The sequence below is a fragment of the Malassezia japonica genome, chromosome 9, assembly GCF_029542785.1.
Source record: "Malassezia japonica chromosome 9, complete sequence".
Taxonomy (NCBI): domain Eukaryota; kingdom Fungi; phylum Basidiomycota; class Malasseziomycetes; order Malasseziales; family Malasseziaceae; genus Malassezia; species Malassezia japonica.
In genome coordinates, this window is record NC_083378.1 from 440,189 (window position 1) to 461,178 (window position 20,990).

At 59.1% G+C, this 20,990-nt stretch overlaps 9 protein-coding genes across 9 annotated transcripts; 5 read left to right on the forward strand and 4 right to left on the reverse strand.

Moving 5' to 3' along the window:
* Window positions 1-72: 72 nt before the first annotated feature.
* Window positions 73-1,258, forward strand: LST8 (TOR complex subunit lst8; the record flags this gene model as incomplete). The annotated part of the gene is made up of 2 exons (XM_060268247.1): window positions 73-569; window positions 592-1,258. 2 exons carry the CDS (start codon window positions 73-75, stop codon window positions 1,256-1,258), a joined length of 1,164 nt encoding a protein of 387 aa, XP_060124230.1.
* Window positions 1,259-1,269: 11 nt separating this feature from the next.
* PMT2 (dolichyl-phosphate-mannose--protein mannosyltransferase) lies at window positions 1,270-3,645 on the reverse strand (the record flags this gene model as incomplete). Its single annotated transcript, XM_060268248.1, has 1 exon — window positions 1,270-3,645. The coding sequence occupies one exon, from the start codon at window positions 3,643-3,645 to the stop codon at window positions 1,270-1,272; it is 2,376 nt and encodes a 791-aa protein (XP_060124231.1).
* Window positions 3,646-3,962: 317 nt separating this feature from the next.
* Window positions 3,963-6,831, forward strand: MJAP1_004332 (uncharacterized protein; the record flags this gene model as incomplete). The annotated part of the gene is made up of 2 exons (XM_060268249.1): window positions 3,963-5,227; window positions 5,586-6,831. The coding sequence occupies 2 exons, from the start codon at window positions 3,963-3,965 to the stop codon at window positions 6,829-6,831; spliced, it is 2,511 nt and encodes an 836-aa protein (XP_060124232.1).
* Window positions 6,832-6,945: 114 nt separating this feature from the next.
* Window positions 6,946-8,340, forward strand: MJAP1_004333 (uncharacterized protein; the record flags this gene model as incomplete). The annotated part of the gene is given in 2 exon segments (XM_060268250.1): window positions 6,946-7,777; window positions 7,793-8,340. 2 exon segments carry the CDS (start codon window positions 6,946-6,948, stop codon window positions 8,338-8,340), a joined length of 1,380 nt encoding a protein of 459 aa, XP_060124233.1.
* Window positions 8,341-9,394: 1,054 nt separating this feature from the next.
* On the reverse strand, window positions 9,395-10,684 carry TIF1 (translation initiation factor eIF4A; the record flags this gene model as incomplete). Its single annotated transcript, XM_060268251.1, has 3 exons — window positions 9,395-10,460; window positions 10,486-10,623; window positions 10,677-10,684. 3 exons carry the CDS (start codon window positions 10,682-10,684, stop codon window positions 9,395-9,397), a joined length of 1,212 nt encoding a protein of 403 aa, XP_060124234.1.
* A 262-nt stretch (window positions 10,685-10,946) lies between these two features.
* On the reverse strand, window positions 10,947-12,128 carry MJAP1_004335 (uncharacterized protein; the record flags this gene model as incomplete). Its single annotated transcript, XM_060268252.1, has 1 exon — window positions 10,947-12,128. The coding sequence occupies one exon, from the start codon at window positions 12,126-12,128 to the stop codon at window positions 10,947-10,949; it is 1,182 nt and encodes a 393-aa protein (XP_060124235.1).
* Window positions 12,129-12,353: 225 nt separating this feature from the next.
* On the forward strand, window positions 12,354-15,528 carry MJAP1_004336 (uncharacterized protein; the record flags this gene model as incomplete). Its single annotated transcript, XM_060268253.1, has 4 exons — window positions 12,354-12,415; window positions 12,438-12,614; window positions 12,657-15,199; window positions 15,224-15,528. 4 exons carry the CDS (start codon window positions 12,354-12,356, stop codon window positions 15,526-15,528), a joined length of 3,087 nt encoding a protein of 1,028 aa, XP_060124236.1.
* Window positions 15,529-15,552: 24 nt separating this feature from the next.
* MJAP1_004337 (uncharacterized protein) lies at window positions 15,553-16,446 on the reverse strand (the record flags this gene model as incomplete). Its single annotated transcript, XM_060268254.1, has 2 exons — window positions 15,553-16,189; window positions 16,442-16,446. The coding sequence occupies 2 exons, from the start codon at window positions 16,444-16,446 to the stop codon at window positions 15,553-15,555; spliced, it is 642 nt and encodes a 213-aa protein (XP_060124237.1).
* A 93-nt stretch (window positions 16,447-16,539) lies between these two features.
* INO1 (inositol-3-phosphate synthase) lies at window positions 16,540-20,974 on the forward strand (the record flags this gene model as incomplete). Its single annotated transcript, XM_060268255.1, has 8 exons — window positions 16,540-16,892; window positions 16,915-16,983; window positions 17,006-17,712; window positions 17,735-18,654; window positions 18,677-18,737; window positions 18,763-18,770; window positions 18,817-18,912; window positions 19,349-20,974. The coding sequence occupies 8 exons, from the start codon at window positions 16,540-16,542 to the stop codon at window positions 20,972-20,974; spliced, it is 3,840 nt and encodes a 1,279-aa protein (XP_060124238.1).
* Window positions 20,975-20,990: the final 16 nt, after the last annotated feature.

Here is a 20,990-nt window from a genome sequence, read left to right on the forward strand (position 1 = left end):
GACGGTCAGGAGAGAATTGCGAAGAACGAAAGGTCACGTGCCTTCACGTGGCGCGCCCCGCTCCTCCACACCATGTCGGAGCGCCTGCCAGCGTCGCGCGCGCCGGCGCATGTGCCGGCCTCGGCCGCGAACTCGTCCTCGTTCTTGGATACGCCCGCTCAGGCCGCTGCCAATGCGACAGAACAGATGGAGGATGCACTTTCGGTGATCCTCGTCACAGCAGGCTACGACCACACCATCCGGTTCTGGGAGGCATGGTCGGGCGTCTGCTCGCACACGATCCAGCACCCCGATTCGCAGGTGAACCGCTTGGCAATTAGCCCAGATAAGAAGCTGCTGGCGGCGGCGTGCTACAATACTGTGCGCCTGTACGACTGCAATCCTAGCGGCGCGTCGCTCGCGACCGCCGCGGCACAGAATACGGACGCGAACGGGCGGGGGAGCCGCGTGAACCCGGTGACGACGTTCGAGGGTCATTCGGGCAACATCACCTCGATTGCGTGGCACTGCGACGGGAAGTGGCTCGTGAGCGGCAGCGAGGACGGCACACTAAAGATTTGGGATACGCGGTACGTCCTCTCTCTAACACAGTACATCGCGCCCGCAGCGTGTATACGACCACCGGGGGCCCGTGAACGACGTGGTGATCCATCCGAACCAGGGTGAGCTCGTGTCCTGTGACCAGGACGGCAGCGTCAAGGTCTGGGACCTCGGCGAGAATGGGTGCAGCCACGAACTGGTTCCTGAAGAGGACGTGCCGATGCGCTCGGTGACGATCGCGTCAGATGGCTCGTGTCTCGTCGGTGCCAACAACAAGGGGCGTGTGTACGTCTGGCGCATCCAGGGGGGCACGTACGGCCCGGACGGCACACCGGTGCCCGACACCGGCGCCAAGAACGAGTTTACAGACCTCTTGCCCGTGACCAAGTTCCAGGCGCACAACACGTACATTACGCGGTGCGCGCTGAGTCCTGATGCGCGCTACCTTGCGACGTGCTCGGCGGATACCACAGTCAAGATCTGGTCGACGGCCAACTTCAAGTTTGACCTCGACAAGACGCTCGTCGGTCACCAGCGGTGGGTGTGGGACGTGGCGTTTAGCGCGGACAGCGCCTACCTCGTGACTGCGTCGTCAGACCATGTTGCTCGGCTATGGGAGCTGTCGAGCGGCGAGACGATGCGCCAGTACAACGGCCATCATCGCGCTGCCGTTTGTGTTGCGCTGAACGACTCCAGCTTGGAGCCCGTGGGCGTCTAAGATAGTATACCCTAGTAAATGTTCCAGCTCTTGCGCCACTTGAGGCCGTGCCATTCGCTGATATCGCCCGACATGCCGAACGAGATCGCACGGAACCACCAAAAGATGCCAAAGAGCATCACGACCGCCACACCAAAGAGGATATTCTTCGTGCGCTCCGACAGGGGCGTGCCGCGGCTCGGCGCATTCGGCGCATCGTGCAGCCACGCGCTAGGCTTGCCGACAGACAGGTGGCCGGTGCGCAGGAACTGACCCAGGTCGATGCGGTAGCGCGCCGTCGCGTCGTTCCAGAAGAAGTGGTCGAGCAGGTGGGCCATGACGATCACCGCAAAGTAGAGCGTCGGCAGGTAGTGGTGGATATACGTCACACGGCCCATCAACAGGAAGGGGCCATAGTGCAGCAACCAGCCGAGAACACCGACCTTGAGGCCAAACAAAAAGTCGTCCCACACCGCGGGGCTCATGTCCACAATGCGGCGTTGGCGGCGGAGAACGTACCAGGCGACGACAAACACGACAATGTGCAGCGAGAGCGTGCTGCCCCACCACACGAACGGATTGCCGATCAGGTAGTACTTGTCCTGGTCTGCGCCCCATCCGTTCATGCGCAGGCCATTCCACATCCACGGCCACTCGAGCGGCTTCGAGGCAAGCATGTCCGCCTTGTCCTGGTCGGGAATCAGCGCATTGTTCGAAATCATCATCGCGACGTTCAGGTGGATAAAGTCCTTCAGGAAGGGCGACTTAAAGCGGCTCTGGGTGCTCTTCTCCAGGCGATCGTTCCAGTGGTTCTCCACGTTCCAGTGGGTAAACTCGTCGTGGGGGTTGTCCGCAGGGTCGCACGCAACCTCGAGCTGCTTCCAGCCCCAGTCGGGCAGGGTGACGTGGCCGGCACGCATGTAGCAGCCGAGCTCCTTGTTGCGGAAACGCAGGCTGGAAGTGAGCGTGCGCACAGGCGCGCCTTCGTGGCCCTTGCCGAGCTGCAGATCGTCCAGCACCTCGACCACCCAGTAGTCGTACGCCGAGCCGTCGTCCACGCTACCGCCGGCCGACACTTCGTAGTGGTCCTTGGTAATCGGAGCCTTGAAGTTGTTGTGCGCACGCAGCGTATGGCCCGTCTCGTGGTGCAGGAAGCGGAACGTGTCGCCGCTCTTGAGCATGCGAGGGGGCGGCACGTCGGTGTCGTTCGGGCCGGGGAGCTTCGGCTCGTCCAGGAGCGGCGTGATGATAAACTCATTGTTCGTGTCCTTGTAGTGGTAACACGTCACCTGCTGCTCTTGGCTGCCTTCGGGGTAGGTCTGGATATGCGAGTGAAGCAGACCGCCACCGTAGCCCATGTTCTTAAAGGTGGCCCGGCTGCCGTACGCGGCCTCGAGAGGATACTCTGCCATCTCGCTGCCGACTAGATTCGCCTGGAAGAGCGAGCTCATCTGCGCGTCGCCGGGGCCCGTCTTGTACAGGATGGCAAAGTGCAGCTTGAAGCTCAGCAAATAGATCAAGATGGGCACCACAATCAGCGCCAGAATACGCGCACACCAGTGGCGCAGGTACGTGCGTACGGGCATCTTGAGGTCGCCAAACTTGTTCCACAGGTCCTCCACCGTGTACAGACCGACGAGCGACGTGACAAACAGGCCGACCATCTTGACGCTCGATACGCACCCGATCGACACACCGGTAAAAAAGAGCCAGCCCCACCAAGGCTTGGTAAAGGACTGGTCCTGGAGCCGGTGAAAGCGCACCAGGCCCAGCACGACACAGAGCGTAAATAGCAGCAGCATCGAATCGAGGAGGATGAAGCGCGAAATCGTCAGCCAGCCATTGTCGAGGAGGACCATGAGCGTAAAGAGGTGCTTAGCACGCCAGTTCCAGCGGAAGGACTGCGCGGTAAGGAAGGCCACCGGCACCATCAAGATACCGTAGATCGCCATAATAATACGCATCTGCACGAACGGCACCTCCTTGGGATAGTCGTGCCCCGACTCGAACTCAAACTCGCCGTTGAAGCCGCTCAGCGCTCCGGCGAGACTCACAAGGATCTTGCCCAAGGGAGGGTGCACGTCGAAGTAGAACATATGGCGGATGTAGTACGAGCCAAACTTGCCAAAGTGCGCCTCGTCCCACACGACTTTGTGGTTGCTTCCAATGCGGTACAGACGCGTAATAATCGAGAGAACGGTGTAGACAATGAGCATCACGCGGTCATTATGCAAATAGCTCATGAGCCGCTGCACCGGGGACTCGGGAGGGCGGTGCACAGGAATCGCATTCGCGTACTTGCTCACGCGCGACGAGCGCATCAGGCGGTCCTTTTCGCCGCCTTTCTCATCGTTCGGCAGACCCTCGTCGCCGGGCCACTTGGTCGCGGACTTTGAACGGGTGTGCATCGGGAGTAGTCCAGGACCTTCGCTCAGACTATCCTCGTCAATCACCGGCACAGGAACGCGCGCCGGACGAACAGGGCTCGAATTCACAGGCACGACGTGGCTCTGTGCACTCGTCTGACGACTGTGCAGCAAGGTAGAATGCTCCGCAGCACTGGTATAGACGGAGTCTTTAGTGTGCCCACTACTGGACATCACGCGACCTCACTTCGCGAGGACGTAGCACAAGCGCAACGTGCCGACCGGAACAAGGTAGGACGTGCTCGGGCGCGGTTCAAGCAACACGTGGTCCCACGTGCGTATAAAATGAACTCACCACTATGGAGGGCGCAACGAGAGGCAAGGCGGGCGGGACGCCGTCGGAAGCGTCCATGTACACTGAGCATCATGAGGAAGTGGAAGAGTCATCACCATTGCCGGGTGAATCGATGCAGAAGCCATGGCGTGTGCGCCTGAAAGCCGAGCTGTCGCGTTTCATGTTCCACATGCCCCCTAGCTGGTTTATCCTCAACATGGGCACAGGGATCACAGCGATCCTCTTGCATGAGATGCCATATCCTGCGCATTGGCTGCGTATATTGTCGTACATTGTCTTCTTGTTCGATGTGATTGTTTTCGTGCTAATTATCATGGCGACCGTCATTCGCTACACGCGCTGGCCGATCCTCATCCGCCTCCTCCTGCGACACCCGGTGCAGTCTATGTTTCTCGGTACCTTTTCGATCGGACTGTCAAATATTGTGAATCTTTGTGTCTTGGTGCTTGCGCCTTTGACCAGGCACGGGTTCACCGTCTTTACATGGGTGCTGTGGTGGATCAATGTCGCCGTGGCGCTCTCCCTGATCATTGGCATGCCCGTGCTCCAGTTTACGAGACAGGAACAGTCTCTGGTCGACGTGTCCGGCGCGCTCATAATTCCCGTGATTTCATGTGTGGTGGTGGCCGGTGCAGGCGCGAACCTTGCGGCGATTTTGCACACGGAGCACGCAAAGCTCACCGTGATCGTGTGCTACATTTTGTGGGGAGGCGGTTTTATGATGTCGTTTATTTGCACCGTGCTTCTGTACGCGCGTCTCAGCTTTTACAAGGTACCGGACCGCTCGCTGCTGATAACCATCTTTATGCCACTGGGACTGTGCGGTATGGGTTCCTATACGCTCCTCCGCCTCTCGTCCGTCATTTACAATCTGAGCCACAGCACGGGTCAGGCGCTGGTCGCCGTGTCCGAGATGAGCGGAGAAAACGCACGGCTTATGGCCTTGATCGTTTATTCAGGGACCATTCCTGTGGCCCTGTGCATATGGGGCCTGGGACTTGTGTGGCTTTGCATCTCCCTCTCGCTTCTGATTGATGTGTGGATCGTGTCGCGGATTCCATTCAGCCTGGGATGGTGGGGCCTGACCTTTCCCCTCGGCACTTTTAGCGCCGCCGCCGGCCTCTTTGCAAAGGAATTCAATTCCGAGGCATTCCGCGTGGTTGGCACGGCCCTTGCTGTCATCGAGATTCTGATTTGGGTTCTTCTTGTGTCCTTGACGGCCTACCGCGTCGTCATGGGCCGGATTGTCGTGGCGCCGAGCTTGACTGAGTGCACAGGGCCACTACCCGTTAACGTACCTGTTCCACGACAGTACGAATTTGAGCCACGGAACCCAATACTCCCCCAATCCGAACCGGCACCACGGTAACGATGCTCTAGGCTTACGACTTACGACCCTCCGTCCGATTCATGCACGTCCGATAATGTTATAGCTCCACTTTTTGTGCACGGCCATTCCTTCCTATTGGTAAGCCGAATCCGGCTTCGCCATGGGTGGCAAGGAGCACCCCGCGTCTCCGCCTGCTCACCGTGCAGATGCAGTTGCCGAGGTCCAGGATCAGAAAGAGCCTGCGCAGGAATATGATCCGAAAAGGTCGTGGCCCGCGCGAGTACGCGCCGAGCTCAGTCGGATCACGCTCCATTTCCTGCCCAACTGGTTTGTCATGACCATGGGGACAGGCATCACGGCAGTCTTGTTCCATGAGATGCCATACTCTGCACAGTGGCTGCGCATCATCTCGTACATTGTTTTTGGGCTGAATGTTGTGTTATTCTTGCTCTTTACGGTGATTAGCATTGTGCGATACGTTCGCTGGCCGTCGCTGCTATTCCTTTTGTTGCGCCATCCTGTGCAGTCCATGTTCCTGGGCGCATTTTCCATGGGCTTTTCGACTTTGATCAATATGTGCGTGCTGGCGATTGCGCCACACACCAATTATCACTTTACCCTCTTTGTATGGGCGCTGTGGTGGATCAATTCGGCAATGGCCGTGGCCATGTGCATCAGCCTCCCAGTGCTCCAGTTCACCCGGCACACCGAGTCGATCATGAACGTGTCCGGTGCCATGTTTATGCCGGTCGTAACGACGATTGTGGCGGCGGCGTCCGGAGGCAAAGTGGCTAGTCTCCTTCCTCCAAACCATGCCAAGCTCACGATCACTATTTGCTATATTATGTGGGGCTCTGGGTTTGCCATGGCAATATCGTGCATGGCCATGTTCTATATGCGCCTTGTGCTGCACAAAGTTCCCCAAGCCGGCGTCTTGATCACAGTATTCATGCCGGTCGGTATCTGTGGTCAAGGCTCCTATGCCTTGCTGGTATTCTCTTCGGTCCTTCGAGATCTCAGCTTAAAGACCGGACAGACGCTCGTCGGCGCCTCCGAGGTATCGCCGGACGAGGCGCGACAAATGGCTTTGGCCATTTACGCAATCACCATTCCTTTCTGCCTCGCAATGTGGGGCTTTGGCTTAGTTTGGCTCTTCATTTCGCTGTCGCTGCTTGCCGACATGTGGCTGGTCTCACCACTCCCATTCAACCTGGGGTGGTGGGGCATTACTTTCCCACTCGGCACCTTTTGCACGTCCACCGCGCAGCTCGCCAACGAGTACAACTCGGAAGCATTTCGCGTCATTGGAACTGTGCTTTCTGTCGCTGAAATTCTTATATGGTTTGTGCTGACTATCATCACATTCTACCGTGCGCTCCGTGGCGACATCTTTCTCGCGCCGGGCCTCGAACAGTTCGGCGGCATTCCCCCAACCAAGGCGCCGATGCACCGGCAATATAAATACCAGCCCCGGGCACCGAAGCAATCACATGTCGAGGAGGGCAACAACACAACCACAACCGACCCGCCTCGACCGCCGTGAACCGCGTGCGGCTTCACGTAGCTTCTCCACACTGTACCATAGCGCAGATCTTGTGACACTTCCACGTGCGCATCGATAAACTTTGGCCGGCTCCACATTTAGTGACTAGCCACAATGATGGACGCCGCCGATCCAGGGCTCGATCGTGAGCTAGATGCGCCACCGTCCGACTCCACTCTCGGGCGGACCGATGAGGAGATTGGGCAATTCGCCGAGCCTCCGTCACTGCTTGAGGAGCGGCAACCCAACACGTCGTGGTGGGCACGTATGAAAGGCGAAATGACGCGCGTGACGATGCATTTTCCGCCCAGCTGGTTCTCGGTGAACATGGGCACAGGTATCACGTCCGTGCTTTTGCATGAGATGCCGTACCAGGCACAATGGTTACACTACCTTTCCTACATTGTATTCGCACTCAACGTCTTCCTCTTTGTGCTGTTTCTCGGTATTAGCATTGTCCGGTACGCCCGGTGGCCAGTCCTCCTGCGCCTCTTGCTACGCCACCCGGCCCAATCGATGTTCCTGGGCACATTCTCCATGGGCTTCTCGACGATTATCAATATGGCTGTCCTTGTTTGTGTCCCCCGCTGGGGTCATGGCTTTACCATGTTCATGTGGGCGCTCTGGTGGCTCAACTCTGCCATTGCCCTTGCCATGGGTGTCGCACTACCCATTCTGCAATTCACGCGTCACTCTCACGAACTCAGCACTGTCACTGGTGTGCTTCTACTCCCAGTCGTCACTACGGTCGTCATTGCCTCGACCGGCGCAAACGTCGCAGATGTGCTTCCCTCCAACCACGCCAAGCTGACCCTGACCGTAAGCTATATTCTGTGGGGCGCAGGATTCTGTATTGCGATGTTGTGTTTCGCGCTATTCTATGCGCGTCTGACCATCCACAAGATCCCACCAGCAGCGCTCATCGTCACCATCTTCTTGCCACTAGGTACGTGCGGCCAAGCGGCGTACGGCCTGCTCCGCTTCTCGGCTGTGATCAACAAGCTGAGTGTAGAGTCAGGGCAATCGTTGTTTGGCGCATCGGAAGCGACCGCGAGTGAGGCGCGCATTATGGCCCTGGCGCTGTACGGTGTGACGGTGCCCGTGGCGCTGATCATTTGGGGCCTGGCTTTTGCCTGGCTGATCATTGCCGTGGGCCTTTTGTTTGATCTGTGGCTCGTGTCCAAGCTAACATTCAATCTGGGTTGGTGGGGCTTTACCTTCCCGATCGGTACCTTTACGACCGCCACCACGCAACTTGCCAAAGAGTTCAATTCTGAAGCATTCCGTGTCCTAGGGACCTTGTTTTCTATCGTCGAGATCCTGCTGTGGATCGCTATTGGAAGTCTAACGTTTTACCGCGCGGTCAAAGGCGAGATTTTCGTGTCGCCATGCCTTGCTGAAACCGGCGGGCAGCCGCCCAAAGAGGCGCCATTCCACCGGCAATACGAGTACCAGCCTCGCTTTCCCCGCAAGCAGCCAGCTGCTCAGGATCTATCGGGCCCCGCCTAAGTCACCATGTGCCCATCCGATCGTACATCGGAACCGACATCGCATCGACGCAGCGCCGCTTGGGCTCTTGCTCCTCCCCGTCGCTGTCCATGGCCATGAAACGGAGCAGCATTTCGGTGGAGGTACCTGGGCCGTCTTCCGAAAGGAGCCGCTCGGACAGATGTGCGAGCGGCGACGTGGGCGGCGTGGCCTGGCGCGGGCGGAGGGGAAGAAAAGACACGCCCGTCTCTGGGTAGTCCTGTGCGCAGCGCTCTGCGCGGACTTCGAGCTGGCGCAGCTTTGCCTCCAAATTCGAGCAGCGATTCTCGAGCTCCTGGACGTAGGAGTCCGAGACGTGCTGCTGGCAGCATGTGTCGGCACCTTGTGGCGACCCACACGAGGTCTGGCGTACGCATGGCACGCCCGCTACGTGGCAAGCCCTGCACGTCCACCCACTATCGTCGCAGCGCCGCTTGGTGGCGCGGCAACGTTGGCAGGCATGCGTCGCCCTTTTGCGGTACTCCAAAGTCGATGGCGCCTGGTCGGCGCGGCGCTTGGGAGGCGTCCGCATCATGATACCCTCCAGCGATGGACTGCTGTGTGTCGTAGAGCAGCCGCTTGTACCATACGCTTCGCTAGAAAGATGTTCCGACGAGCACGACCGATAGGACTGCATGGTGGCACTTGGACGAGCGTCCCAGAGCACCGGTGCACTCTGTGTCCGTACTGCCATGGCGGCTATGCGGTTCGGCCCGTCCCGAAGCTGTCCCAGTGTCACGCAATTATCTTGGAGATTGCATCGGATGGGCAGCCGATAGGCAGTGGCCCCTGACCCGATTCCAGGGACCACTTGGCGATGCGACTGCGACAGTCAAGGTGAAGTGCGAGTGCCGTGCAGTGTCGTGCAGTGTCTAGCTCGTAATCATTTTGGACCTGTGCTATGGCTCTGGTATCCCAGAGGGCTATCGTACCAGCAAGAGTTGCGGTAGTAAAACGCTACAGTCGAGTCCCACAGGAGACCAGCTGCGCTCTAGCCAGGGGTAGCGAGCAGGATGCCATTAGACGTGAGACGTGATTAGATCAGGTCAGCAACGTTCAGAGGCATCTCCTCGACCTGGGTGTTGTAGAACTGCTCAATGTCACGCATCATGCGCACATCGTCCTCGGTGACAAAGTTGATGGCAACACCCTTACGACCGAAACGACCACCACGACCGATACGGTGGATGTAGTTCTCGCGGTTCGAGGGCAAGTCGTAGTTGATAACCAGCGACACCTGCTGCACATCGATACCACGGGCGAGCAGGTCGGTGGTGATCAGCACACGCGACGAACCCGAGCGGAACTCGCGCATAATAACCTCACGCTGCTGCTGGTCCATGTCACCGTGCATGGCCGAGACAGTGAACTCCTTGGCGTGGAGCTGCTCGGTGAGCCAGTCGACCTTGCGGCGGGTGTTGCAGAAGATGACGGCCTGGGTAATGGTGACCGTCTCGTAAAGGTCGGTGAGGGTCTCGAACTTCCAGTCCTCCTTCTCGACAGCGATGTAGAACTGCTTGATACCTTCAAGGGTGAGCTCGTCACGCTTCACGAGAATGCGGACGGGTTCACGCATGAACTTATTGGTAACGGCAAGCACGTCCTCGGGCATGGTGGCCGAAAGGAGGACGACCTGGGTGTCCTGGGGCAGGAGCTGGAACACCTCGTACATCTGGTCCTTGAAACCACGCGAAAGCATCTCGTCGGCCTCGTCAAGGCAGAACATCTTGAGGTGGTCCGTACGGAACGCACGGCGGTTGATCATATCGTACACACGGCCAGGAGTACCGACCACAACCTGGGCACCGTCACCGAGGCGGGCCATGTCCTCGCGCACGTTGGTACCACCAATGCATGCGTGGCACTGGATGTTCATGTAGTCACCCAGAGCGATGACGACGTTCTGGATCTGCTGGGCCAGCTCACGGGTGGGGGCAAGCACCAGGGCCTGGACGGCCTTGAGGTTAGGGTCGATACGCTGGAGAATGGCGATCGAGAAGGTGGCAGTCTTACCAGTACCCGACTGGGCCTGCGCAATCACGTCGTGGCCCTTGATGACGGGCACAATGGCACGCGACTGAATGGCCGAAGGGCGCTCGAAACTGGCGTGAGTCAAAAAAGACGTACCCGTAGGCGAAGACACCACGGAGAAGCTCGGGGGCGAGGCCCATGTTGTCGAAGTTGTCGTGCACCTCATCCCAGTTGGACTGGATCTCGCCGTCGGCGATCTGGACGTCCGTGGCAGGAGCGGGAGTCTCCTCGGGCCTGTGGCCAAAAGGCACGGTCAGCTGCTGCTCTTCACACCGGAGGCTACTCACTTAGACATGTTGGATAGACTAGAAAGGCTCACTAAACTTCCGCACCAAGTGGGAAGTTAACGCGTAAAAGAATTGGTTCCAACGGTGCACGTATTAGCACCGGCTGAAAAAGTTGTAGGAAACCTACGTCTCGGAGCGTCGGCGGGTGAAAATTTCACTGTGCCTCGCACAAACTATTTCCTGAATTGCCACACGTTCTTCGCGGCGGTATGTAGGCACGTGATGTCCGGCGCATCGCTCGCACGCCGCTCGCCGGATGGCACGTGCTGTCTAGTCGTCCCAGCCGTTCATCCGCGCGCGGGGCGCACGGACAGAGCCGCGGCCGCGGATGCGCACGTCGTCGCCGCGCTCAGGAGATGCCGAGCGGCTGCGCGGGCGGCGCGCAGAGTCGTCGCGGTCGCCGCCGATGCGGTCGAGCAGCGAGCGAGGCGTATAGTCCTCGTCCCAGTCGTGGCCGCGCCGCTGCTCCGAACGAGGGTTGGCGTAGGGATCGTGGTCGTCGTATCGACGCTCCGTAGAGAATAGCTCGTCACGGCCGCCGCGGCGCCGCCGCGAGCTCGCATGCTCGCCCACTTGCAGCAGACGAGGAACAATGTCCTTGCCCGCACTGCGTCCGTGCTGGCGGTACCAGTTGCTGCGCTGCGCCGAGCGCGGCGCTTTGGTATCGTGGTGCATCAGTGCAAACCGGATCCACAGGCTCTGGCGCAGCTGCTTCACTCGGCGAAGGTCGCGCGTAAGCGTCTTCTTTTCCAATTCCTCGAGCTCCATGTCTTTGTAGATTTCGGGGATCGGCTCGGTGCTGTTGTCCAGACGCGCGCGGGCTTCCTCGAGCTTTGCCTGGACATCTGGCAGCTCTTCCAGCGACTGTTTTTCAATCGGATTGTACAATGCGCTGGGGAAGGCCATCGCAAGGCGAGGACGCAGTAGCGGCTGCAGCGTCTCGCTCGAGAGGCTCTCGACGGCTTCGGGCGTGGCAAGCTCGGACGGCGCCGGAGCGGGAGGACCGTCGCTCATCTCGGTATCGTCCATCTGCAGCTCTATCCGCTGCAAGCCCTCGAGGGCGTCGCCGTAGGTGTCAAACACAAGTACACAGCGCATGTCGTTGATCCATTCAATGCCTTTGGCGCGCGAACCAGTATGCGCGACGTAAGCCATTAGGCGTGACGTGGATAGCTGGCTGATCGCTTCACCCTCAAGGTGCAGCGCATCGATCCGCAGCTTGTCGCCCTGCTCCACCGACGGCGGCGGCGGCGGCGGCGCGCCGGCATCCGGAGCTTCTTGCACCGGTTTTTCGTCGGCGACGGCTTCGACCGCGCGCTCCTCCTCCGCCTCGTGTGCCATTTCCTGTGGAATCTCGTAAAGAATGCGCCGGGGTTCTTCGCCCTCGTGCTCCTCGGCGCGCTCCTCGGCGCGCTCCTCGACGCTCGCACGGTGCGCTTCTTCCTCGTCCATCGCGGTGGAGAGCAAGCTGTGCTGACTAAATACACGTCCGCTGCGCTGCACGGGCCGATAAACGATTGCTGCTGCGGAGAGCAGGTGATAAGCCGCATCGGACCCCGACCTTTGTACACCGTTCTTCCGGTGCACTGGCTTGCAATGAGTAGGCACTCTGCGTCAGCAAGTCATGGTGGGGGTGGAGACCACGTCGTCGACGTGGACAACAGCCACGAGTTGGGCATGAATAGCTTCGCTTCGGCGCAGCATACGTCGTCGTTTAGCGCGTTCGAGGGCCGGAGCTAGTACGTGGATAAGCTAACGCAGTCGGTTCCAAAATGTTGTCTCAGAGAGCCACAAACGCCCGGAAGGTTTTCAGCCCTCGTCGTACACGGCAACTTCGGACAACATCCGCGGTGACACTGCCGAGCTCGGCGACATGGCCCTGAGCTCGGACGATGGCAATCACAGTGCGTTTTCGAACGAGTACGAAGACCAAGATGCGTATGCGACAGGGCCATCGAGGATAGGGTATGACCGCCGCAGTAACGCGATCCAAGAGGAGGACGTGCCTACCCCACGCTCCGAGCTGCCCAAGTCGCCGGTCGAAGGGTACTTTGGTGCCAAGAGGCAGCCCCACAAGAGCCGCTTTGAAGAGGCGCCGCTCCTGTCCCGGCCCAGGGCGACGCCCTCGGGCGACTACGGCGCAGTGGATGACGGACACAAGGATGTCCGTGTCGAAGAAAACAAGAACATGGTCCCTGGCGAGGCTGCCATGGAGGCCGTCGGCTCGCAGTGGAGCTCGCTACGGACGCACATGCGTGCCATGGCCAGCGCCGCACGCCGGCCCCGTAACCTCGAGACACTGGTCAGCAAGGCACGCGAACTAACCTGGTCGGATGTGCGCAAGATGGGCATGCAGCCGATTCATCAGATCCCGGCGGTGATCCTGGGTGTGCTGCTCAACGTCTTGGATGGTGTCTCGTACGGCATGATTATGTTCCCTACCTCGAACCCTTTGTTTGCTGACTTTGGCGGCGACGGTGTGTCGATGTTCTTCATGACATGCATCATCTCTCAACTTGTGTACACCTGCGGTGGCTCCATTTTCAAAGGAGGTAACGGCAGTATGATGATCGAGGTCGTGCCTTTCTATCATATCCTCGTGCAGGTGATCACCAAGGTCGTTGGCGAAAAGGACGGCCAGGCGGTTGTCGCGACGACCATGGTGGCCTTTGCCCTTTCGTCTGTGTTCACTGGTCTTGCGTTCCTGCTGTTGGGTGTGCTGCGCCTCGGTGTGATTATCAGCTACTTCCCTCGCCACATTCTCGTGGGGTGCATTGGTGGTGTCGGAGTCTTTTTGATCGAGACGGGTCTGGCGGTCGCCGGCCGCATCGAAGAGGACGGGGGGTTCAAGTACAACGGCGCGACGCTCGCTGCTCTTACCGAGAGCTGGGCAGTGATTGCGCAGTGGACCATTCCGCTGGCCCTGGCATTCTTGCTGAGCTTCATCACCACGCGTATCCACCATCCCTTGGTCTTCCCGGGTTACTTTTTGGCGATTCCGATTGTGTTTTACGCGGTGTCGATGGGCGTGTTTGGCATGAACATGCAAGATTTGCGCGACCACGGCTGGGTGTTTGATGTGGGTCGAGCGTCCGACGCGCCTTTCTACCGCTACTTTAGCTACTTTGACCTGCGCAGCATCTCTTGGGAAGCACTGTGGGCGACACTTCCGACGCAGCTTGCGTTGGTCTTTTTCGGTATTCTGCACGTTCCGCTGAACGTGCCGGCGCTTGGTGTGAGCGTGAACGAGGACAACGTCGACACGGACCGTGAGCTGATTGCGCACGGTGTGTCGAACGTTGCCGCTGGTTTCCTGGGCACCGTGCCGAACTACTTGTGCTACGTCAACTCGGTCCTCTTTTACCGTGTTGGCGGTGGCTCGCGCCTCAGTGGATTGATGCTCGCTGCTGTGACGACGCTAATCATGCTGCTCGGCCCTGGCATGATCGCCTTTTTGCCGATCATGGTGGTGGGTGCGCTGATTTTTGTGCTGGGTATCGACTTGGTGCGCGAGGCGCTCTTTGACACGATTGGACGTGTGAACCGCCTCGAGTACCTGACCATTGCTGTGATTATTGTGGTGATGACCTGCTCCGACTTTGTGGTGGGTAGCCTGGTCGGCATTATGCTCGCCTGCCTCTTTTTTGTGATGCAGACCTCGCGCAAGAATGCCGTACGCTCAGTTTTCAACGGACATGCCGCCCGGAGTACCGTGCGCCGCCACATGACGCAGCGCCGTTTCCTCGAGCAGGTCGGCCACCAGACGCTCATCTTTAAGCTACAGGGCTCGTTGTTCTTCGGCACGATCAATTCGGTCGAGCAGCTGATCCGCAAGATGCTGGACATTGCCACCTGGAAGCAAAACCCCATTCGTTTCCTTATCATGGACCTTACGCAAGTGAACAGCATGGACTTTTCGGCCGCTGAGGCCATGACACGCATTCACCGCATGCTTAGCAGCAAGAGCGTCATCTTGGTTCTTTGTGGCGTCAAGGCGGAAGGCGATGTGGGCACCGCACTCCAAAACGTCGATCTGTGGACTGACCTGAGCATGCACCTTGAAGTGTTTGCATCGCTGAACGAGGCGCTCGAGTGGACCGAAAACGAGTTCCTGCGTAGCATGTACTCGTCGGGTCTCTCGGCGGGTCAAGCGCTCGGCCAGGCCTCGCTGTCCAACAGCGCGGAGCTCCGCGTGCCTAAGCGAAAGCCGGTGCTGCACCTGGACGACGGCTTTGCAAACTCGCCGCGCTACAACCAGCTCCACGAAGCTGCCAAGACGGCGACGTACGATTTCCGCACACGCCACGAAACGAGTCCTGTCGGTGCTCGCTCGCGCTCGCGCGAGTCGGGCAAGGACTCGAACGTGGATGGGCACGCGCTCTCGCTCTTGGTCTCGACGCTGGGTCCTTATACGGACGATGCCAGCGTCGAGAGCGCATTTAAACACCTCGTCCCCGAGCTAAAAGAGCTAGAGCTCTCGGAAGGAACTGTGCTGTGGGAGCGGGATGATACGCCGGATGCTTGTACGTTTGTTTCCACTAACACAGTGTACTTTATCGAGTCGGGAATTCTCAAGGCGCGCTACGTCTTCCCTCAGGATAACTATGAGATCAACGAGGCCATGCTGGCCGGTACGATCGCCGGCGAGCTTTCGTTCCTTTCCCAGCAGAAGCGCAACTCCACTGTGACGGTCGAGAAGGATGCCAAGGTCTGGCGACTGGACGGTGAGGCCCTGCAGAGCATCGAGCAGCACCATACCCGCGACTACGCCAAGATTATTCAGACGCTGTTGCGAGTCACGGCGGACGAGCACGACTGCCTGATGTCGTACCTCGTTTCTCGTCTTAGTTAGAACGCCATGTAGCTAAATATATTCCTACTGCCATTCTTCGTCCCCTTCGTCGTCGCTCACGGCGGAGAAGGAGAGCGTCTCGCAGCCGGCTTGGCCCTTGACTTCGTTCTCCAGCAGCAGATTAATCTGGCGCAGAGAGCCGGGTTCGATCGTACCAACGAGTTCCCACTCGTCCGAGTAGTCCTCGTCCTCGATGTTTTCAAAGAGTGCGACCAACTTCTCCTTAAGGCGTTTGCCTTCTTTCGGCGGCATCGTCACACGCACACGCATCCGTGCGCGCTGAATAGGGATCGTATTTTTCGCCTGGAGCAGTTTCAAGACGTCGAGCGCCTGGCTCTTGGCCGACTTGCCAGTCTTGACACTGTAGTGGACGTCCTTCATAGCTTTTTCAACCATGCCGACCGTGTAGGGCTTCTGGCTGCTGGGCTCGACGCAAGACTGCGCCAGCTGCGTCGCAATCTCGCGCCAGAGGTTAGTGAGCTCGTGCGAGCGCTCCTTGTCGCCGACTTGCAGCTCGCCTTTCTTGAGGATCTCGGGAATAATCTCGGCGACATCCGTCGTGCCAAAAGCCTTGGACAGGTCGTCGTTTGGCGCGACTTGGCCTTTGGACACGTTCAGAAAGACGTTCTCAATCTGCACAACCTCGTCCAAATCCGTCTCGCTGCGTGAGTCATGGTACCTACACGCCCGTGCGCCACTCGCGCACCTTGTTTTTGTAGCACGCAATCTGCATTAGCTCGGCGCCATACCTCGAAACGTTTGCCACCACGCCGCAGGCGCACGACCGAGACGTTCGTCAATCTGCGTCAGTCAAAGCACATACTTGATATTCGTCGCAGCTGTAGGTTGTTAGCCTTTGTATATACGTACGCTGGTTAATCCTGAGTTAGCAGTGCTTCAATCGCAAACGTACACCATGATGCTCTACGAAGGAACGTGCGTGACGAATCGGCCAAAAAAATGCCTTTTGGTGAATTAATGCACGAACCAACGAATTCATTCCCCACAGCGATGGTGTATCATCCCCCGGTCGCTCGATACAATACGTCCGTAAAGGACAGCTTTGCGTATGATACAGCCGTGCGCCGTTGGCCTGCCATCCTAACGCAGGTCGTCGATGCGATGTATCGCGAATGCCACCGCCGCTCGCAGAACAATGTGAGCGAAGAGGTTGACGAAGGCAAGGCGATCATTGAGAAGATCTCGGAGCTCAAGTACGAGCTGACGCACGACCGAGCGCTGAGCACGCTAGAAGTGACAAAGGAGAATGCAGCGCAACTCTCGAGTGGATTCCGCGCGCCGACTACCGAAGCATACGACCAGGTGATTCGCGACGAGCAGCCCAAGTGGTTCCAGTCGGAATGGTGCGTATCGAATCTCATCCAGGCTCTTTGCCGAGTGTTATCTGTACCGGCGCCTGCGCCTCCTCTTTGAAAGGTCCAAGCATTGGAAGAGGTACGCATGCGTCCTAATGCAGCTACGACCCGTTTGCAGAGAACAAGGTTGACACGTTTCGTGCTTCGGGCGCGGGCATCCACGCGTGCGCGGTGCTCATCGAGGAGCTCATGGCCAAGAGCCCGACACACTCGGCGCACGACCCTGCCGTCCAGGTCCTCTTTGACGAACTGATGGCATCGTCGCTCTGGGGCAATGCCACTGACCTGAGCCTGCTCACGAATCTGAGCTACGCCGATATCCAGAAACTACAGGCGGCCAACGCTGAGCAGCGCAAGGAGAAGGAGCAATATGTCCTTGTGAACCAGCTTGATGAGGCGTACGACGCAGTCCGTGCAATGGACAATGGCCGCATCGACATTGTCCTCGACAATGCAGGCTTCGAGCTGGTTACCGATATGCTGCTTGCCGACTGGCTCCTGACGCTGCGCGGAACGATCCCGCGTGCATCCGAAGAACGTGCAAAGGATGTACAGGCACGCCTTGCTTCGGTTCGCGCCCGCGTATCGGAGGCGACCAAGGCAGCGTCGCGCACATCGGAGCCGCGCCTGCTTGCCGTATCGAAGCTGCAGCCGCCCTCGGATATCATGGCTGCTTTTGACGCTGGGCAGCGCCACTTTGGTGAGAACTACGCCCAGGAGCTCGTGGACAAAGCCCGTGTGCTTCCGCAGAGTATCAAGTGGCACCTGGTCGGTGGCCTACAGAGCAACAAAGCCAAGATCCTAGGAGGTACGTCTATTGACTTACGCAGCGGTTCCCAATCTCTACGCCGTGGAGTCGGTGGACTCGGAGAAGCTTGCGACGAACCTTGAAAAGGCACTCGCTCGCCCGGAGAACGAGCTGCGCCGCACCTATCCCCTGCACGTCTACCTGCAAGTTAACACGAGTGGCGAAGAAGGCAAGAGTGGCGTGCCTGCACTGACCTCGCCATGGGACGGCTCGGGTGACGTGCCGCCGCTTGTGGCGCTTGCGCGCCATGTTCTGCTCAGCTGTCCTCATCTGCGCCTCACTGGTCTGATGACTATCGGCGCGCTGTCCAACAGCACGGCTTCCGCGACCGACAAGCAAAACCCTGACTTTGAGGCGCTTGTCGCTTCGCGCACGCACCTGCTTGACTCGCTGCGCTCGGACCAATCGCTGCACGAACGCCTCGAGAAGGCCGAGTGGTGGACGCCGTCCGGCCCTGCGTCGGGCGTGTATGCCTCGCTCTTTTTTGAGGCACCCGATGCGCTCGAGCTGAGCATGGGCATGTCGGCGGACCTAGAGTCGGCCGTGGCTCATGGCAGCGCACACGTCCGTATTGGCAACGACTGTTTCGGTCCTCGGACCAACACGCACGATGCGGCCCAAGTGCGCGAAGCCGAGATCAAGCGCTTTGCCGATGTCCCCCTCGTGAAGCAGGTCGTCTTTCACACAAAGAACATGCCGTGGTTTGTGAGCGACACGTGCGTGCCGGACGTCTGGTACACCCTCGAGAAGCTCCAGGACCCTGCCTTTTTTGCAGAGGCGAAGCTGCCCTCGACGAAGCCCATCGAGGCGATGGCCGCGCGTTGGGCCGCACACTTTGCTGACGGCTCGTTCCATCTGCAGATGCCGCACGATGCGCCGCTGGGCTCCGACGCGGGCGACCTCTCCAACTTTTGGACTGCGCCGGCGAGCTTTGGTGCTCTGGTACGTCGTCCTACTCACCCAGCCGCAAGACGCACCTGCACTCCTCGCCGAACTGCAAAAGTCGGGACTGGTGATCTTTAAAGGTATGTGCTATGGCTGACGACGCAGGCGACTTGGTGCGTGCCGCCTCCTCTGATGTAGAACTATCGCAAACTGACGCAGGATGCCGAATGGCCGGCCGACACGCCATTTACTACCGCGCTTGGACCTCTTGCCGGCGAGATCCCGCTCCTCGCACTCCGCACCTGCAAGGCGGAGGTCTGTGTCGGCCTTGCGCCTGGCCAAGCCGCGGCGCTCGACCAGCGCGACCCAAAGTGGAGGGGTAACGGCCACTGGGCCGGTAAGTGGAATTGCTGACCCAGTCATGCAATATGCTGCGCGCTCGTAATGTATGCAGATTACATAATGATTCCGGCGTGTGGGGAAAGCTGCGCTTAATCAGACGCCGTCCCTTTCCGAGGTATGGGCGCAGGGGGGCCCACACTATTTCTTTATCCACAACACCTTCTAGCGCTACTAGAAGGTTTTCAGAGTCATTTTCTCCAACCAGCTTTGCTCGTGTCATAACCAGCACCGGGGCCAACGTCGTACTTGTGCTCCTCCTCTCATATCAGCCTAAATTTTCCACCAACACCCTACTCTACTCTTCTCTACAATGGCCCCGGTTGCTAACACAAACACTCCCGCCGCGCAGTCCGCTGCTCCGGTGAACCCCACTGCTGCTCGCCACGAGCAGGCGCAGTCGATCCGCGTCCAGTCGGACCGCATCGACTACTCGCCTGAGCACATCACTGCTCAGTACGAGTACCAGAACACCCACGTCGAGCGCAAGGCCGGCGCCAACGGTGCCGAGGAGTACGTTGCTACTCCCTACAAGCAGGAGTTCAACTTCCGCACCGAGCGTCGCGTCCCCAAGACTGGTATGCTCCTCGTCGGTCTCGGTGGCAACAACGGTACCACGATTACGGCCACCATCCTTGCCAACCGTCACAACATCCAGTGGCGCAACAAGGAGGGCCTGCAGACGCCGAACTACTACGGCTCGCTCGTCCGTGCTTCGACGCTTCGCCTGGGTACCGACCCTGCCACTGGCAAGGACGTCTGGGTGCCGTTCAGCAACGTGCTCCCCATGGTCCACCCCAACGACTTTGTTGTTGGCGGCTGGGACATTAGCGGCCTGCCCCTCGACAAGGCCATGGAGCGTGCCCAGGTCCTCGACTACGACCTGCAGCGCCAGGTCCAGCCTCTGATGGCCGAGATCAAGCCCATGGCGTCGGTTTACTACCCCGACTTTATCGCCTCGAACCAGGAGGAGCGTGCTGACAACGTCATCCCCGGCTCGGACAAGAAGGCGCACGTCGAGCAGCTCCGCAAGGACATTCGCGACTTCAAGTCGCAGAACCAGCTCGACCAGGTTGTTGTGGTCTGGACCGCCAACACCGAGCGCTACTCGGAGATTGTCCCTGGTGTCAACGATACGGCCGACAACCTGCTCCGCGCCGTGGAGCAGAGCCATGAGGAGGTCTCTCCCTCGACCATCTTCGCCATTGCGTGTATCCTGGAGAACGCTCCGTACATCAACGGTGCGCCCCAGAACACCTTTGTGCCGGGTGCGGTTGAGCTAGCCGAGCGCCACAAGGCCTTCATCGGCGGTGACGACCTCAAGACCGGCCAGACCAAGGTCAAGAGTGTCCTTGCCGAGTACCTCGTCAATGCGGGTATCAAGCCTCTGTCGATTGCCAGCTACAACCACCTGGGTAACAACGACGGCTACAACCTGAGCTCCCAGCGCCAGTTCCGCAGCAAGGAGATCAGCAAGTCGAGCGTCGTGGATGACATGTGCGAGGCCAACCACCTGCTGTACAAGCCCGGCAAGACTGAGGGCAAGGAGGTCACCGTCAAGGGTGAGCGCCCCGACCACTGCATCGTCATCAAGTACATCCCGGCTGTCGGTGACCAGAAGGTGGCCATGGACGACTACACCAGCGAGCTCTGCATGGGCGGCCGCAACCGTCTGTACGTTACCAACCTGTGCGAGGACTCGCTGCTTGCTTCGCCTCTGCTCATCGACCTCGCTGTGCTCGCGGAGCTCATGACGCGTATCACCTACCGCGTTCCCGGCGAGGCCGACCAGGAGTGGAAGTCGATGTACTCGGTACTCTCGCTCCTCTCGTACTCGCTCAAGGCCCCGCTTGTCAAGCCGGGCACGGACGTGGTGAACAGCCTGAACCGCCAGCGTGCCGCTGTCACCAACTTCCTTCGCGCCTGTCTGTCGCTGGCCCCCGAGAGCGACCTGCTCCTCGAGACCCGTGTGTGGTAAATTTTGTCGTCTTCTA